Source organism: Canis lupus, chromosome 10 (genome assembly GCF_011100685.1).
Source record: "Canis lupus familiaris isolate Mischka breed German Shepherd chromosome 10, alternate assembly UU_Cfam_GSD_1.0, whole genome shotgun sequence".
Classification (NCBI taxonomy): domain Eukaryota; kingdom Metazoa; phylum Chordata; class Mammalia; order Carnivora; family Canidae; genus Canis; species Canis lupus.
In genome coordinates this window covers 32,920,440-32,939,632 of record NC_049231.1, presented here as the reverse complement: position 1 = coordinate 32,939,632, position 19,193 = coordinate 32,920,440, and the positions used below count along the sequence as shown (strand labels likewise).

The 19,193-nt window shown below is 46.8% G+C and overlaps 1 protein-coding gene, 1 long non-coding RNA gene and 1 pseudogene across 12 annotated transcripts in view; all 3 read left to right on the top strand.

Moving 5' to 3' along the window:
• Positions 1-2,311, top strand: part of RIC8B (RIC8 guanine nucleotide exchange factor B) — a 99,088-nt gene extending 96,777 nt beyond the window's left edge. For 4 of the 8 annotated variants that reach the window (XR_005365678.1, XR_005365681.1, XR_005365680.1 and 1 more), the window contains one exon: positions 919-1,056. Coding sequence is in view for 2 of the 8 variants with exons in the window: in XM_038550783.1 (XP_038406711.1) it covers positions 919-1,030 (112 nt within the window). In the remaining 6 variants the exon portion in view is untranslated. Of the gene's footprint in view, positions 1-918 lie in introns of all 8 variants that reach the window. The other 4 variants (XM_038550783.1, XM_038550785.1, XR_005365679.1 and 1 more) reach the window with 3 other exon arrangements.
• A 5,979-nt stretch (positions 2,312-8,290) lies between these two features.
• LOC119873801 lies at positions 8,291-8,403 on the top strand (annotated as a pseudogene).
• A 1,826-nt stretch (positions 8,404-10,229) lies between these two features.
• LOC111097674 lies at positions 10,230-18,078 on the top strand. 4 transcript variants are annotated; one of them, XR_005365674.1, is made up of 4 exons: positions 10,230-10,353; positions 10,905-11,438; positions 14,603-15,473; positions 17,736-18,078. It is a non-coding gene; the product is annotated as an uncharacterized LOC111097674 (long non-coding RNA). The 4 variants fall into 4 exon arrangements; XR_005365675.1 differs by lacking the exon at positions 14,603-15,473; XR_005365676.1 differs by lacking the exons at positions 10,230-10,353; positions 10,905-11,438 and adding an exon at positions 12,661-12,797.
• Positions 18,079-19,193: the final 1,115 nt, after the last annotated feature.

Here is a 19,193-nt window from a genome sequence, read left to right as displayed (position 1 = left end):
AGAAATAAATTTTATTTCTCATGTGCCTCTTTGAGGCTACTCTTAAAGTGCACTGCTGACATTTTTGGGGTGGGAGAAGGGCTAGAGTTAGTAACTCAACAGGTACATTTGCCATAATCTCCATGTAATAAATAAGAGCCTATGAAAAGATTAAATAAATCTTTCCTAATGCTTTTTGATTGACTTAATCAATAATTAATCATCTTTAGATGAGGCTGTAACTTGTGGAGTAGATATAATTGGATTAGCTGAAAAGAGGCAGTTGGGGAGCTTTGAAGAGATTAAAATGGCTGTCAATCCCATAATTAAACTGCCACAAACAAAAGCAATGGTGTTTTAAAAAAAAAAAAAAAAAAAAAAAGGAAAGAGAGAGAGAAGGAAATAAAAGGGAGGGAGAAAGTTGGGGAAGGCCAGTTGACTTGGATTGAATCAAGAAGTACTTATGTCTCACTAGAGATTGGAGAGGCAAAATCAAATGTGACAGATTTATTCCGTTGAACAAAATCCATACGTATCAAATCATCCACTTGATTGTCTGCCTGGCCCACCGGGACCCGTGAAATTTTGGCAGCTTCAACTTCACTAAAACAATGATTCCACAAAAGGAAAAAAAGTTAATTATTAAAAACAGAAGAGACCTGCTCCTTGTCCTGAGCCCGTTTAGACCTTGACTTTTCATACTTTTAATTGGCTTAGTAGGTTTGGCCTGTGTGAATGAAGTCTTTTATCTCCCTCTTTTTCTTTCCATGCCCCTTTCATCTTTCCTGTTACAAACACACAGAGAGCTTGAGGAAAAATACTTTGGTTTTTAAAGACTCTTCTTTTTAAAAGGATGTGGATTGGGGTGGAGGGAAGGGGTGTGTGTGTGATGCTGGTGAATACTTTTTTTTTTCTCTCTCTTTTCTCTCGTTTTTCCAGAGAGGAGTTGCTTAAACCAATGGGACTGAAGCCCGACGGGACAATCACGCCTTTGGAGGAGGCCCTCAGCCAGTACTCTGTCATCGAAGAGACCAGCTCGGACACAGACTGAGAACGTCACTTGCCCAGCACTCAGTACTGCTTTTATTAGCATCTTTTCTCTGTAGCTCCAGGGGAGTCTTTTCTCTAAAACATTTATGCCCTTGCTTTGGCTAGAAACACATTAACTGGTTTACTCATTGAGAATCCAGCATATTTAAGAGGTGATCCTGTGTTTTTGCGATACCGAGGCATTCATCCAGAGCTGCAGGTAGATGGAGTGGCAGGGGCTAACCACAGGAAAGAGGAATTCCGTTTCATCAGGATGGAACTGCAGGACTTCATCCTGTAAAGCAGCCCCAGTTGAATCTGGCCGTTCTGTTTGCCAAGGTTCTTAGAAGATTGAGTCGTGGCCTTCCTCTCGCTTGTGAAAGCTGCCCCTTCTGAATCTCTCCAGCAGACGGAGGCGCGTCGGCAGCAGAGCAAGCTGCTAAGGGCTGAGGCAAGTGACCTATTAGATCAGAACCGACTACATGGAAGCCAAGCAGCTGCTCCATAAACCTGGCCCCACTCTTCATTTCAATTTTGTACAAATATGTGGAAATGCACACACAACATGCACACACACAGCCCCAGACTTACAAACAGATTACATTCTAAAAGTTTGTAAGTCCCTTATCGAGAACTTCAGAATACATTTCTCCCTATAAAGGGTTATAAATGATGGTTTAGTTCTGAGGCAGCTACAGATGCCTATTTATTCCCTTATGTACCTTAACACTAGTAGCATAGAACTGAACCCCCATCTGTATCATTGCATGGGAGCATGCATTCTGAGGTCTAACTCGGGGTGCCAGGAACACACATCCTCCAACCCAGCAGAGGGGATGGGGCCTCCCGGCACACTGGGAGTTCTCTCGTGGCCTCCACCAGGGATGGAGGAAGTCAGCAGCACCCATTTGTACATATAGGTCATTCATATGTCACAGGTTTTAAACTGGGGACTGTGTGTGCGCTTGTGTGTGTGTTCTACTTTCTACCGTATGTGATCAGTTTAATGGTAACTTTATTTATTTAAAAAAAAAAAGAAACACAGATAGTTACTGTTAAACTGATTAAGGCTGTTTATTTTTACTTTTAGAATTGGTCATATGAAGAAGTAGAATATGAATCCTGCAATAGACAGTGGGCCTAGCTAATCAGTGGCTAAAGCTGAAAGGGGTTGGTTTCCTTTTATATATGTATGTATGTATACATATACATACATATATACATATATACACATAGATAATGTGCTTAACCACTGCCTTTTAAAACTTTAAATTAAATAAAACATTGGGGTTGATTCAATTTAGCCATCTGTGTGTGTTTCTTTATAGATACATGGGGTAAACAATATTTCAGAGTTTATGCTTTTCTAAAGTGCTTTCACATCCATTACCTCCCTTACCACAGTAGCCCTTTTAAGGATAGGTAACATACACAGAGTATTAGTGGAAAATGTCATTTATTCAGAGATCCCTTCTCTGACAAAACAACTGTTCAAAGATGGACTTTTTAAAGGCCTTTGAGCTGCCAAAAGAGATCACCAGAGTCTCTTGCTCATAGGAGAGATCCTCAAGAATCTCTCTTTTCACCTCTTTACTAAAATTTGCATATGTTTCTAGCAGGTTATCTGGCTTTCAAGCCCATTAAAAAAAAAAAAAATGGCAGAGGAGACGGCTGCTTGATAGAAGGCAGGTCTACCAAGAGCCACTGAAGGCCAGCTGAAAACCAGATAGGAAGGTAGGGAGGAGGAGGAGATCTACACCAGGCATCGCAAATCTGGGACGGCCTGGTTCCCAGAGGACACTGGTTGGCCCAGAAGGATCTGTACCTACAATATGGCCCATTGACAAATTCTCAAAGAGAGAACCCAGAATTTATTTTTAAAAACCTAAGTAAATCCAAAATACTCCAGAATAAAAGGCTAGAAAGAATACAATACACTCCCTTTAGGATCTTCATCCAGATAGTTGGAAAAGTGGTAGGTTGCCCATTTTTAACAGTAAATAAAATGAAATTTGGCAATTCATAAATTTAGATTATGTGAAAAAAAGTTTAGACAAAGTATTTTTGTTACTTCATTCTACAAATGCATTTTAAAGTATTTTTATAATTTCTACAGTCCAATAGCTTTCTCATAAGTGTCAGCTTCCCTAAATGAAGATCTGTTTACTGGAATAGCATCTTGCCAGCTTATGCAGGCTAAGTGTTTGAACAGTCCTGGTCAAGTAGCTGTGTTCTTGTGCTTTCAAGAGTTTCACTTTGAGTTTCCCCTGCACTGGGTACTAAGCACTAAGCTTTGTTTTTGAAGAGAGCATTTGCAGGGGGAGTGGAAGGACCTCATTTTGCCCCTGGAAAGAGAACGAACATCTGCTAAGTGCTTTCTACCTGCTGGGCTTTTCAGGTCTCTAATGACATGTAACCTCATCTCATCTCTTGTTAGAGACCTTCTCTGGCAGGCCTCAGTTTCCCAGTGTCCTAGCAAACAGGAGTCCAAGTCTGGCACCTCCCTCCCTCCCCTCACCACCCTGACCACCTGGGTCCTCACCATGCCTCCTAGGACCCTGGAGTGCTGGAGGGCAGGCATTCTCAGGCCATTTTAAGCAATAACCATTTCAGAAGAACCAGTTTAAGGAATTTTGTAAGCAGGGAGGTAACCTGGAATTGATCTGTGAGTGGAAGAGTTGCTCAGGGCTGGATTTCAAACAAGGACCTGGAATTCTTTAGGTGAGAGACCAGGACTGCAGACTTCCCCCAGACAGATGCTTGCCGAGGTGGCCCACAGTAGGGATGAGGAGAGTACAGTGGCCATCCTGTGCTCTTTGGTCCCTCACGTCCACAGCCCTGCTGCTCCGGGGCATGTGAGCATGTACTAAAATAAGCTACTAGAGCTGCTGCTGTAGAGTAACAACTGCCAGATGCTTGGGGCCCCTTTCCCATACCCAGTGGTCCTGGGAGGGGGGAGACAGGTGTTTACTTCCCTCCTTTATAAACAGTGACACTGCCCGAGGCGGTACAAGTACAGTGTATCCCCTTACCACATCAGTCTCACTGCCTCCCAGTACTAGGTGTAAGGTGTCACCTGTATGGACTTCTCCCCACCACCACCTCTCCCATTATGAAAGTAATATATGTTCATTATGAAAAGTTTGGAAAATGCAGAAAATTAAAGTTAATTCACCCAAATCCCACCACCAAGATAATCACTGTTAATGTTTTAGTGTATTTCTGTCCTGTATATTTTCTATGCATATATAATTTATTTTATTACAAGACTGGGATCATACTGTATTTACAGATTTGTATCCTGCTTTCTTTAACATATTGTGAGCATTTTCCCATGTCAATAAATATTCTTCAAAAAGCAATGGCTATATGATATTCCATTATATGAATTGTGGTAGACACTGCTAACTGCCTACCCAATATTATTCCTTCTTGCTAACACACAAGATATCATGGCCCTCACCCCCCAAAAAGGTGCATGGTGCCTTCCTGGGAGATAGCATGAGCCCTGTCAACAGAAAATAGGAAGGACTCCAAGTGAGGCAGATTTGCTCAGCCCTACAGCACCCGTTTATAGAAGCCTCAGCAGCACAAATCATGACATGCTTAGATTAAGTGCCCAGATAATTCTAGGGTTTTTGTCATGGAGAGGCATTTGGCAGTTGCAAGGGACCCAGAGGACTTTTAGAGGTCTGCATATGAAAGAAAAAATGTCAAGGTTTACTGCTATAGAATCCAGTTAGGGACCTGTGTTTCTTGGCGATGTACTTCACAGCGATCCCAGAGGAAACGGGCACACAAGTTTCAGGAGACACAAGCTGTCCGTTCAAGAGAAGATGAAACCTGTCAGAACTACTGGGTGTGTGTCAGCACGATGTGGAGTAGGAACAGATGAATGGTGTTCCAGGAACAAATATGGGTGAGGGAGGGAGAGATTTTTATCAGCTGTCCTTAGAAGGCTGGGGAAAATGAGCTTCCCAGGGAAGACAGGCAGCATTGTGCCAAGCCCAGCCCCAAGTCTTCCAAGAGGGGTTGGGTGGGGAGAGGCCGAAGCCTCAGCGTCCTCAATCAAGCACTGCATGTAGTCCGTCAGCCCTCCTGTGCATCTAGAATAGTGCTAGTTATGTAGCATCCTCAGGGGCAAAAAAGAGTCACTGTGGCCATTTTGTGAGTTTTGTGGTTCATGTGAGCCACAGTTGAGAAAGGCTGTCCTGAAAAAAAGATTGAGATTCTTATCCATGGCTTCTGGAGTCAGATTTAAGTTTTCTTCTAATGCAACACAGTGAAGGTCCTGAGCCCAAGGCTCCAGCTGTATCCCTGGTCTCACAGAACTTTACCTTTTCTGCATGGACCATAATTTCAGCTGTGCACATTTACGGAGCAACTGTGTGCCGGATACTGTGCTAACCACTTTACATACACTTTCTAATGTCCTCTTCATGACACTCTTAGGGAGAACTATTCCAATGATCTCCATATTCAGGTGAGAGAACTAAGGTATACAGAGAGCAAGTACTGTGTATAAGCAACACAGCCACTGAGTAGCAAAATCTGACCTCAAGCCTGTGTGACATACATGTAAATCTTAGACCATGTGTTGCTTTTGCAATCAGAAAGAGGAAATAAAGTCTCACTTATTTGGGAGAAAAAAAATGTCAAGAGACTAAAATGGGAAAAAAAACAATCAGGAAAATAATTTTCACATATTTTTCTTGTTCCATTTCCAAGGCTTTATAATAAAATACTTTGAATCCTACTCAGGAACTAGTCTTCAAGACTACTCATAAACAGACCAATCCACATCAATCTGTTCAGTAGACATTGATTGGGCCTCTAGCATGTACCAGGCCCTGTCTAAGGTGCTTGGAGAGATACAAACGTTCCTTTCCCCATGGTGTCCACAGTGTGATGTCCATCACCAACGCCTGCATCAAAGCGCTTACAGAAGACCAGGAACAGGTGCAGCTACCACTGAGCAGGAGGCTCCTGGGGATTGCTTAAAATCTCGTAGGTCATCTCTGAGTGGGGCATGAGCTTGTCATGTATAGGGAAAGCCAAAAGAACTGGTTCAAACAAAAGCTCATAAGCAAAAGGCACAGGACATGTTTGCAGGACACAAACAGGTAAGTAGGACTGAAACAAAGGTATCCCAGCTGTTATGACGGGACACAGGAGTGGCAACCTGCTGGCAAGGGAAGGACACGATATGAAAAACCTGCCCTACCAAGTACATATCGGAGGGGAACAGACAGTAGAAGAGACCAGACAGACCGTCTGTTGCATCGGGGCCTGGGAGGGCAATCAGAGCCTGGACAGGTGCCGTGGCAGTAGGTGTAGAAGAGCAGGATGGAGTTAAGAGGTCCTTAGAAGCTGGAATAAATTTAATGTGGTCTTGGAGAAAGGCAAGAAGGAGCTCATTTCAGCTCCAATGGGAAGGGTTTTGGGGAGAAGGTAATCTAAAGCAGTGGTTGCCAACCTGCGAACGAAGCGTCTTTGGGTCTGGCAACAGGCAGGTGAAGCTCGGAGTTATTTCAAGGAATCTAAAAATGTGTATGGTCCCCAAGCATCATTTATACACTGAATAACCAGTGGCTTAGTCATGCAGGCACTCCTATTTTACAAATACTGTATATATACATGTTGATGCAATGAATAAAGTTCATTCATAAGCATTACTGAATTCATTATATCTTTTTGCCCATCTAGCTATTAGCTAGATTTTTCTCAGTCAAGATACTGCTAATAAAACAGCTATCCTGTGGAACGGAGACCCACAACGTTTAGGCTTTTTAAAAAAATTATCATAACTGAAAAGACTTAGAACTCTTAGAAACAAGTAACAAATTCCAACTAGACTCTTCATTCTGGAAAACAAACTGAGGGTCGCTGGAGGGGAGGTAGGCCGGGGATGAAGTAGCTGGGTGACGGGCATGAAGGAGGGTGCGTGATGGGATGAGCACTGGGTGTTAAACTATCTATTGGCAAATTGAATTTAAAAAAAAAAAAAAAAAAACTCAGGCAGCCCTGATAGCTCAGCGGTTTAGCGCCGCCTTCAGCCCAGGGCCAGATCCTGGAGACGCGGGATGGGATCAAGTCCCATGTTGGGCTCCCTGCATGGAGCCTGCTTCTCCCTCTGCCTGTGTCTCTGCCTCTCTCTCTCTCCCTCTGTGTGTGTCTGTCATGAATAAATAAATAAAATCTTTTAAAAATAAAAAAATAAAAAGAAAACTCAAACTAGTTTAGTAGTGGAAGAACATGAGTATCTTTCTGTTAAAGGAAACAGGACATGAACAACCAAGCTGTGGAGAGGATGGAGATGTAATAGGGTCTCAATTACAATCGAAGTCCAAGTCTTGTTATAGTGCAGGAGGAGATAAAGGAATTGATGAAATCCTTTTTTCACAGTAAGTGACTTTTAAGCCTATTATTTTGTCTTCAAAGTGAAAAAAACCTCAACACGAATTTCCTTCTTTGCTGCTGTAACAATTCTAATTCCCTCCTCCTCTACCCTCTGCCTCAAGACAGATAAACTCGCTGGGAATAAAGACAAATTCAGGAAAATAAAACACATACGGATAGATTTTAAAAACCACTACCTCATTTTACCTAAAACACAGACCCTTGAAACTAAAACTTGACAATGGTTTAAGGTCTGACTTCTAGGCGGCTAAAAGAAAAGAGTTACTCCTGTGGTGTTAAAATGAAACCATTCTCACACCAAAACCACAGTAAAGCAATGGAAATTAATGAATTAAATTTCATACTAAAAGTTTACATGAGCCATATGAGGTTACCAACTGTTTAACAGTCAACAAAAAAGAGAGAAACCATATAAGCTAAATAATATAGTCAAAAGGTACATTTTTAAGTATGTGTGTCTAAGAAGTTCAAAGTGATTCTAACTGCAGACACTTCTAGTTAAACAGAACACTTTGCACACCTGCATTTACCTTGACCATCTTCTGGAAACCCATCAAAATGGAAGTAAATGGATGTTTTTAAAGAAGGCTTAAGCCTAATAGGACAGTGAGAATTAAGAGGACAAGCAGGAAAGAGCCATCAACAAAACTTTAGAAACTGGAAATTAGATGAAGCAGGAATAACTGACATAGAAAGAAAATACCAGATACCTAAAAATGAAAGCCTGCAAGCCTGCAAGAGGGAATCCAACAGCGAGAGGACACATGCTAGAACCGGCTGATAGCAGCCCACAAGAGCTGATGGTCAAATTTTTAGGAAAATTCCAAGCTGGTTAAAAAGAACCATTATTAAAAATTAGGTAAGCTTTGCGCAGTGGCAATATCATAGCCAATGAGGTTTATCTGAGGTACGATTATTGCTAATTGAAAAATTAGGTAAACCTCAATTAACTTATATTTAATAAAGCTAATAGCTGTTCAAAAGTCTTCACCTCCCTATTATGTAACTAGGTCTTATTATCTATGCTCTTGAAGTCAGTCACGTCTATTGCGTCCGGAAGGTGGAACACCAGGGGCCTCCTGCTCATTTCTTCCCAAGTCCTGTTCAGAGACGTCATGATGACAGCTTAAGCTCGGCTCCGGTGGGAGGACTTCCACCCCGGGAATGAGCCAACACTGCAAATCAGGGCTTTTCTCCCTGGCGAGCCAATTAAACAGTTACCAGCACATCCTTGTGATAAACCCTGCAGAACCCCAGAGGGCTCAGGAGTCAGAGGTGCAGGGTCCTTCTGAGCATAAGGGTGTGGGTGGGGTGACTGGCGGTCACCTGGTCTCCCCAGCCTGCTCTGCCTCCACAACCAGGAGATTGCTGGTCTACTCCCGGGATGAGTTCATCCAAAGGTCTCAGGTGCAGAAGACAGGGCTACTTTGCTGCATCCAAGAGAATCAGATAAAATACCTTCTCCCAGTCAATTCCAAGAACACTGGCAGCCAGGACTCCGTGGTTGAGGCAACTAACCCAAATGAAGGATCTAGACAGGCTGAAGGTTAGGGATCTGCCAATGAAGAGGCCAGATGCTGGCCCTTCCCCGCCCAGTGAAGCCACCGCTCCTTTCTCCCTTCCTTCATCGAGCTTGCATTTAACACTAACGTGCCAGGCCTCAGGTACAGCAGGCGCATAGTGAGCAAAACAAAGACCCTGCTCACATGGCGCTGGGACTGCACAGCACAGCGGTGGACGTGACAGCGTGCCCTGCGAGACGCCTGTCAGGGGACCCACAGGCACTGAAGCCGAGGTGGGCTGGGGAGAAGCTTTACTGAGGGCACCAGGGAGGCCTCCATGGCCAAGTGTTATTTGAGCAGAGACATGAAAGAGGTGAAGGAGCAAAGGGAACCCCCGGGGCCGATTCTCTCCGGGCCACGGGAAGTGGGAAACGCAAGTGCAAAGCGGGGAAACAACAGACCCGGAGAGCCCGGGGGTGGTGGAGTCCAGCGGGTAGGAAGGAGACGGGACAGAGTGGCCACCAGGCTGGAACCGGCCCCACACCATACACAAGCAGCTCCCAGAGAGCTTGCAGTTTGGGGGAGGGGGGTCACTGACTCGCTCTGAAATAGGAAGAGACACTCCGGGGTCAATAGATATTTGAGGAAACCCACACATGAAAACCACAATCCAAAACGAACAGAGAAGCAAAGAGCCAAAGAAATGGCCTACAAAACTGCGCTGAATTACAGACTTCAACTCCTTTATGAGAATAGAGAGGAAGCAAGGACCTAAAAGAAATCCATCCAGAGCAGAATACAATGCAGGAAAACCACCTGATGGCGGGAAGCTTGGTCACCAGACGCTTTGTTTTTAAGTATATGTGGGTAACTCAAAAGCCGAGGACACACGGTATCGGACCCAGGGTATAAATATGACAAATCCTGCAGGAGCCCGAGGAGGAAGCCCTGGCCTTTGGGCTTCCCGCACTTCCCGGGCCTGTTTACACGTGCTTTTCCCTGGTTTTTCAATACATGGTTGTTGTTGTTTTTTTTTTTTTTTAAGTTCTCACCAGTCTTCACTGTACTAGGGGATCTCAGGAAGGGGATTTCCAAAGCTTGTGGGAAAGCCCAGCCCTCCCCCTGCGACGCCTTCACCCGCAGCCCTGCCACACCCTGGCCGGCCCCACAGTCTGTGCTCTGCAGGCGACGGCCACCAGCAGGTGAAGGGCTCCGACCGCAGGCTGCCCCGCCCCCACTTCGTCACAATGCTGGGTTGTCACCCGTGCGACCTCCCGGACCCTCCGATGACCCTGTCCCCTTGGGTGCTAGGAAGACCCTAGAGCAGCTCACAGGACCGAGATCTGTTTTACTTACTAGATCACCGGCCTGCTGGGAGAGGACACAAGTCACCACCAGCCAGGGGGAGGCGATGCGGGGCAAGGTGTGGGGCCCCGAGCTTCCACGCTCCCCCAGCCTCCGTGTGGTCACCAACCCCATCCTGGTGGGGTTTATGGAGGCTTCAGGCCACAGGCAGGATTCCATCGGTGGCCGTGGGTGACCAAGTCAACCTGAGGCCCCTGCCTGGAGGTCAGGGAGGTGGTGGGTCTGAAAGCTCCAACCCTCTAATCACCAGGACGGAGCCTCCTCTGTCCACCAGTCACCCCCTTAACATAACAAGAGACACCCCCAACTCTCATCCCTTAGGAAATTCCAAGGGTTTTAGGAGCTCTGTGAGCCAGGAACTGGGACAAAGGCCAAATACATATTTATCATAGATTATAATATCACAGCTGCCATTGTCCTCCGCATCCTTATCATCAGGCAAAGTGGTAACAGCAGGAACCACCGTGTGAGAAACACGGGGAAGGTCAGACCCCGCACAGCCTTCAGGCTCTTCAGCGGGCCCTCCTCCCGGGAGCCCCCCCCCCCCCTCCCCAGCGGTCCCCGCCCTCACCCCTACCTCCCCTCAGAATCCCCCTATGATCTCCACAGACACGTTCTCCAGGGTGAAATGCAAGGCAGGAAGGCCCCAAGGCCCCCGGAACGAAGGCAGAAGTACACATTACAGCTTCACCTCAACATACCAGCAGGTCGGGATTCGCACACCTTTTCGCCGATGAGAAAAATGAGGCTCGGAAAGATGAGGCAACGTGGCCAGTGTCACAAAGCTGCAATTGGCACAGCAGGGATTTCGTGTGTATGTGTGTGAGCCCCAGGTCATGTTTTACATTACTACACCACAACTGCGGCACAGGTGACCCCTAAACCTGCGCGGAACACTGGCTCTCTTCCCCGTGTCTGGGAGGCAGGAAGGAAGCAAAGAAGAGAGGGAAGGGAAGCCATCCTTTACCAGGCCCCGCTTGTCCCCTCAAAATGCTCAAGGAATAATTAGACTAAGTGTAGTAAGTACTCACTTGATGATACTAAGGGCTTTGTATGATCACGTCAACGAACCAAACGAGAGTTTGCACACCCCGTTGCAGCAAGCCAACGAGAACAGACACCCAGCTTTTGCAGTGAAGAAAGGTAGGCTATTCACTGGTGGGCGCCGCCCAGGAGAACACGGGGTGCTAATGCTCAAGTCCCCAACTCCCTGAGGGCTTGCAAAGGAGGGCTTTTAAGGGCAAACTTTGGGGCAGGGGTCTCCTGAGAGGGTGTTCGTCCTTGACTGGAGGCCAGGCGCTCTGATGCCACTTGGTCTGGTCCCCCAGAGGCCTTTTCCATCTCAAGACGTTTGGAATCTGAAAAATATCTTCACTTGCAAGCTAGTGGGGTTGCATCCTACAGGGTCCTCCGTTGGTCCAGAATTGGGGGGGGGGGGGGCACATGACCTCTAGTGTTCATTCATCTGAGCTGACTTCAGTCATTCTCCCTGCGGTCCTCGGGGCACCCATCGCATAGCCGCTGTTATTTTTCCTAATTTACAGACAGGAAACGGGGATCAGACGGTTAGTCCCTCAGCGGGTTGGCTTCGGGCGGCGCGGACCGGGGCCACGCGCCCCGCGGGGCGGCCTCTCCCTACGCCGCATCTCACCCGGGGGCGCTTCCTGAGCTCCCCGGTTTCCGAAGGTCTTGGACCGGGCGCCACGTGGGGTGTCGGCGACGCGTGCCCGCGGGGACTGGCGAGGCGCCCCCCGCGCCCCCCGCGCCCCCTCGGCCCCGGCACCCCCAGCTCCCGCCCGCCGTCCCCGCAGGGCCGCGCCTCCGGGGCTGCACCCGCGCCCGCCGCCCTGCACGCCCCCCCCCGCCCCGCCGCAGCCCTGCGCGCGCACCTCCGCGAGGCTCCCCGGCCTCCGCCCCCCCTTCCTAGTACCTCCCCAAACAGGAGCAAAACGTGGAGGGGCGCTCCCGGCCCGTGGGCCGCCACCCCCGGCCCGGCAAACACTTCCACGCTCCCCGCCCGGGAGAGGAGGGGGGCGGGGGGGCGGGGGGCACACACACCCCGCCCCGCCCCGGTTTTCTTGGGGTCAAGTCACATAATCTAAGAGGGAGAAAACCCCCGCAGATCTGTGTGACGGCTTTGGGGCTTTGAACCTCTCCATCCTCTAGGGCTGATTATGGCCAAGCGACACTTATTTAAAAAGCATTTAGAATAAAATGATGCACTTTCTTTGTGCCATCGGCTCGCCTGACTTAAAGCAAAAACGTCTGAAACTTGTCCCCTTTTTGCTGCAGGTCAGCCCGTCCCGTGGCGGCACCGAAGGGCGGGGCGCCGGGGCGCAGCTGGGGACTCTCTAGGGCCCGTTTGCGGGGAGGGGCGGGAGGCCCGAAGCGGATCGTCTGTGTCAACAATCCTCGCTGGGAAAGAGAGAGCTCTTGGAGGACCTCCGCGACGTGAAGTCCAGGATAAATGATGTTCCTGTTTGGAAAGGAAACAAAATGGAGGTGAAATTCAATAAAGGGCGGCTGAAGAGAGAGGCTCCCAAGGCCTTCTCAGCACAGCGCCCAGAGAAATGAGCAAGAGCGGCCCGAGGCGACGGTGCTGTGCGACCCAACAAAGGCCCCGGGCGCCACCGGCCACCGCCCTGCACAGGGCCAGGGGAGCTGGGCTCCAGGGAGGGGAGGGGGGCGGGGTGGGGGTGGGAGGGAGAGGTGGAGGCGTTGGGGGGAGGGGTGGGGGTGGGAGGGAGAGGTGGAGGCGTTGGGGGGAGGCTAGTTGAGAGAAATGCCCCAGGAAACAATGACCCAGCTCTACTCCAGGACCCTCTTAGGCCTTGCCTTTGGGGAAGAGGCAAAACCCATGAGGCGCCCCCTCGGGGAGGGGAGAGGCTGAGTCACTGAGGCCTCCCTCCAGTGCACCGGGGTCCGGAGGCCTGCCGGCTCCCCCCTCTGGCGCCCCAGCTAGCTTCAGCCAGGGGCAGGTCTACCCGGAGTGGCAGCCCTGGCCTGTGCAGCCCCTGACTGCCTAGGACAGCTTTCCCTTCAAGAAGCTCCTTCCAACCCACACCCTGGGAGGCAAGCTGGGATTCCCAGTTCCTGATTTATCGACAAAAAAGAAAAAGAAAAGAAGAAAGAAAAGAAAGAAAGAAAGAGAAAGAAAGGAAGAAAGAAAGAAAGAAAGAAAGAAAGAAATAAAGACAGAAAGAAGAAAGAAAAACAGGAAGAAAGAAAGGAAAAAAGAAAAAAAAACATTGAGCAATTCACCCAAGCGAAGACGAGACATAGCGCGAGAAGACTCCTATAGCCCCATGCCCCCGCAGACAAAGGAAAGACTCACACCCACCGCCCCGCCATACACCCCACCCAGAAAAGAAAAGGAGGGGAGGGGAGGGGAGAACCAAAAAAACAGAAACTAAGGTTCATGGGGGTGAAGGCCTGGTGGAGGGTGGCGCTCCAGCAAGTGGAAGGGGCTTCAGCTCTGGGCCTCCGCAGCCCAGCTGGTCCTGTGTCCCTTCCTCTGCCCCCATCCCTCCGGAGCCACTTGCCTCAGTGGCTGCAGACACTTTCCCTGGACGGAATTCCTATGGACGGCCTCCCAGAAGAAGTAGCAGGGTTCTCAGCCCCAGCTCTGCACAGATGTCGGTGGGCACTAACCTGAAAATAAGTTGTATTGATTCAACGTACAGAAACTTTTACCTAATCTGACTTGAATAAGAAGGGATCAACCTTAAAAATAAATTAACCAGTTATTTTACTAACAAAACAAGTTTATTTGAGAATAGCGGAGGAATTGCTTTTGGGACAAGCAAGCTACAGTGACCCGCAGGCTATTCTGAAGAGAGGGAGAGAAGGTCAGCTTTTATTAGGTAGGAGGAAACCTGGTTGGGAGGAGACGTTGAATAAAAGTTTGTGGGAGAAGAGTCGCAGGTTGTGATTTCTCACTGGCTGCCAGCTGGTGGGTGATGTACTGTTCCTGTGCAGGGAGGCATCTTCCTTCTTTTTCATAAAAGCACAAGATGGGGGCGCCTGGGGGTTCGGTCTCTTAAGCGTCTGCCTTCAGCTCAGGTCGTGATCTCAGGGTCCTAGGATGGAGCCCCTGAATTGGGTTCCCTCCTCAGCAGGGAGTCAGCTTCTCCCTCTTCTGCTCCTGCTCCTCTTGCTTGTGCTCTCTTTCTCACAAATGAATGAATGAATGAATGAATGAATGAATGAATGAATGAAATCTTTAAAAAAAAAAAAAGCAGAAGATGAAATCCCTATGTGAAAAATGTCCTCCCTTGTCAAAACAATTCTCATCTTCTTTCTTCCAGCTGGTGATGCAGGCTCTGCGGGGAGTATCTGCCTGCAAGCGCCCCCTTCAGGGCTCCGGTTCCATTTTAAATGAGGTTTCCTTTATTTTCACAAAGGGAATATTTTCTTGCACCCAAACTGAGGCCCAAAGCGTGTGATTCAACAGCTCCATGATGTTAAAAAGCACATTGCTTCACCTCAAAGTTAGCAAGATGACAGAAGTCGCAGACGTCACACCCAGACCCGACAGTATCTAAGATCATCTATCCCTGTGCCTCCCTCTTAAGGGTAAGGGGACTTCCCAAATCCTCCTAATCAACCTGAAGATTCTTTGAATGGAATTGGATCACCTGTGCATCCCTGAACTGACATTATTAAGGGGAGAATAATTACCCTTCATTAATAAAGCCTACACATGTAACCAGGGCTGAGATCAGCTTCCCCTGAAGTCCAGGGTAAGAAGCGGAGACATGAGGGGGAAAAAATCAGATTCTTTTGGAAAGAAGGGGATAAAAGTGAATTCTGAGTAGGCAACCAGGAGTGACCACGAAACAAATGCATCCACTAAAGAGGTGTAAGAAATACATGGACTTTGGCTATAAAGCCACAAGAATGACTAAAATGAAAAAAGATGAACTGTGCCAAATTGTGACCAAGTGAGTTGGCAAAGGAGTAAAGCCACCAGAGCTCTCATACGCAGCTGATTCGAGCTAAAGAGCTAATCCACTCCAGGATCTACGGAAGCTGAATATACATGCTCTGTGTTATCTACCAATGCTACTCCTAGGAATGTACCCATATGTTCACCCTAAGACGTGTGCTAGAATGTTCACGTATTCATAAGCGCCTGAAACTGGGAAGGCACCCAAATGCCCATCCACACTAGATCAGGTAAGTAATTGTGGTATATTCACACAGCAATCAGAACAGACAATCTACACCACACGCAACAATATGCATGAATCTCACAACATAATGTGGAACAAGAGAAGCCAGGGAAGGTAGCACATCATAAAAATGGGAAGTCCAAGAGGCTTGATTCAGTAGTTGTACTATGATAAGAGAATATCTTGTGTTATATTCCCTTTATATAAAGTACAAACCCAGACAACTAATCTATCCGTGTAGACATGAAGCAGTGAGGCTAGAAATTACTCTCGCAGGGTTAGTGAATGGAAGGGAGCATGAAAAGGGCTGGAGGAGCAGTTGTACAATGATGAGATGTGCGCCTGCCTGTGTGTACATTGTATTCTCATGATTTCAAGATAAAGACTCTAGGGCAGCCCGGGTGGCTCAGCGGTTTGGCACTGCCTTCAGCCCAGGTGTGATCCTGGAGGCCTAGGATTGAGTCCCATGTCGGGCTCCTTGCATGGAGCCTGCTTCTCCCTCTGCCTGTGTCTCTACCTCTCTTTCTCTCTCTGTGTGTGTGTCTCTCATGAATAAATAAATAAAATCTTAAAAAAAAGATAAAGACTCTAGAGTCATACAAGCTTGGAACTGAATCCTTGATGCATCAGTTATTCGCAGTGTGACTTTGGGCAAGTGCCTTCACGTCTTGAACCTCATTTTTTCACCTAGTATATGGAGATAATTATGATACTCATGCCATGGGGCTTGAGAACATGAAATGAGGCTGTGCATATAAAATGCATAGCACTGGGGTGCCTGGGGGGCTCAGTTGGTTGGGCACCTGAGTCTTGATCCTAGCTCAGATCTTGATCTCAGGGTCATGAGTTCAAGCCCTGTGTTGGGGCCCAGCATGGAGCCTACTTTAAAAAATAAAATGCATAGCACAATACCAGGCACATAGTAATCAATAGATAGTATCTATTATTATTATCATCATCATTAATAACAACAAAGACGGGGCCTCCTCAGGCACAGCATTGACTCTGAAGGGCCTCAGCGGTAAAGTGAACAGTTTTAGGGCCATTTAGTGATAGGAATTCATTGCAATGAACCGGAGCAGGCAGAAAGGAAACATCAAGCTCCACAAAGTAACCCAGACCGGTGCTTTTCAAATGTTACTAGACATACAAATGCCCTAGGAACCCAGCTAAAATGCAGATTCTGATTCAGCGGGACTGGGTGAACTGATAGTGTGCATGTCTAACAAAGTCCCAGGTGAAGCCAATCAATGATACTGGTCCACAGACCAACTTTGAGTAGCAAAGCTCTAGGTCTTGGAGAATGCAAGAGTTGGAGGAATGTGAGAGACATGGCGGTGGCGGGGTTGGGGGAGGGGGGCTGTGCATGGGAGGTAGTTTTCCCACATGGGGCGGGGACAGATCTAGAGTTATAATGTGGTGCTTCTATAATAAATCCTGTCTCAAAAAATAAATAAATAAATAAATCCTGTCTCGTGTGACGTACCCAGTGCTTCTGCTCCCCCATTCAACTCTAACTGCCATATCTGCCATGAGGAAGTGTCTTCTTTTTTGTTTTGTTTTGTTTTCTTTTTAAATTGAATATATGAGACAGGCAAATTGTCTGAGAAAAGAAGGCAATTAGAAACTTCAGGAAATGAACAGCCATGCACAAAAGGAAATGTAATCACAAAAAAAAAAAAAAAGGAAATGTAATCACAGGCAATGACTTGACTCAGATGAGGAATAGTTATTGATCCTAAATTTTTAGAATCAACACATAGACAAAGTAGAGAAGATGTGTCATTACCCAACAGAATTTAGATGTATCAATCTTGACAATATAAAAATAAAAGTTTGAAACGTGGAAGTGAGGAGAAAAGAGCTGAAGGGAAGGCGGGATCACTTAAAAACTCATTTTAAGAAGTGATGAGTCAAAACATCCTGCTTCGATTCTATTATGGTTTAGAGTTTACTAGAAAGAGGACAGACATTTGCCTTGTTCCCTATTTATCCCCAGTCTCCGGAATAGTGTTTGGCACAGAGAAAGTGCTCAACGAGTACTTGTTAAACGAAAGGGGAGCTGGGCGGGGGGTGGGGGTGACTGGGTGGTGGGCACTGAGGTGGGCACTTGACAGGATGGGCACTGGGTGTTATTCTGTATGTTGACAAATTGAACACCAATAAAAAATAAATTTATTAAAAAAAAAAAAAAGAAAGGCGAGCAGAGTGTCAAAGCCTAAAGGTACCTTGGAGACCACCTCAGTCCACTCCCTTTATTTTACAGATGATGAAACCAAGGTGAAGAGAGCTACAGGAAGTTGCCCAGATCCCACTGCTATTTTGTGGACAAGCCAGGGATTAAATTTAGATTCTCTAACTCCCAAGTGCTGTGCCCTCTCCCTCAGGCTGCCATCCTTAGCATGAGCCTTCTTCTCGAAGAATCACACTGAGGTTTGGCGGAAGTCCCTTCCAGTCTCAAGAGTGCACCCGAGAGCTGACACACCGGCTACCCTGGGCCGCCTGAACTACACCATGGAGCCAAGACCAGGGATGGGAACATCGGTGGGCTGACCCAAGTGTCGCTGACCTACCCACCAAAGATAATCACAGCTAAGAGTTTAGTGTCTTCCTCGTCTTTTTTTTTTTAAACACATATTTTACAATTGTGATATTACATAGAATTTTATCTACTTTTTTCACTTATTATTAATAACATGAGCCTCTTCTCTGTGATATATTCTGAAACACTTGGTTTTTTAGTTATTTGCATCGTATTGCTTCACATGGTCGTACTGCCCTTAAGCATTCCTCCATTGCTGGCTGATTAGGTTGCTTACTATTTAAGTTTTTATTATTTGGGCCTTATAGTCATGGCATCTGTAAGAAAATCTTTGTATCTCTTATTACTTACTTAGTATGGATTCCTAGAAGTGGAATTACTTACTGGAAATGAGGAATAAGCATTCTTAAGGCTTTTGTTACATCCAGCCAAACTGCTTTCCAGTAAGTAACCCTATATTTTCTAAGGGACAGTTTGGTGCATCACATTTCTATGTGACTACATTTGAGGCTCTGACAATTTATTTCATCAAAAAATACCAGTCCTTTGATCCCATGGCCATTTCCCTACTGTGTCTTTCTCTTGTGTCTATACATGGTATCATTCAGGTCATACATGCATTGGATTGACATTGAATAAAAACTCCATAGTGTCTGTACTATGCACTAGATAGTCTAGGTACTAGTGTCTAATATATGGATATACTTATATTCTTTAATCCAACTAACAACTTTAAGAAACAGTATTGTTCTTTTCCTCACTTTATAGCTGAGGAAACTAAATACTTAGAAAAGCTGAGGATATTATCTAAGGTCCTACTACCGTAAGTGATAGAACTGGACTTCGAACCCAGGTCCATCGGACTTTTCACCATTAGCCAACAGTTACCGACCACATGTGTGGCTACCAGGGGGGCCCTGGGGCACTGACCGCTCAGAGTGTCTCTGTCCCCATCTCCCAATATCTGTTTAGCCTGATCTCTCATTATTCCCAGTGTGGATCCCACTCCATCCAATCCACCTCCTAAACCATTTATCAAGCAAATGCATTTTGAGCACTTACTGTATGCCAGGTCCTGGGCATAGAGTGGTAAACAAGAGACATGGTGCTGTCTCCATGGAGCTGACAGTCTAGCTGTCGGGAGGAGACAGACTGTATTTGCAAGTGAACAACTGTATCATC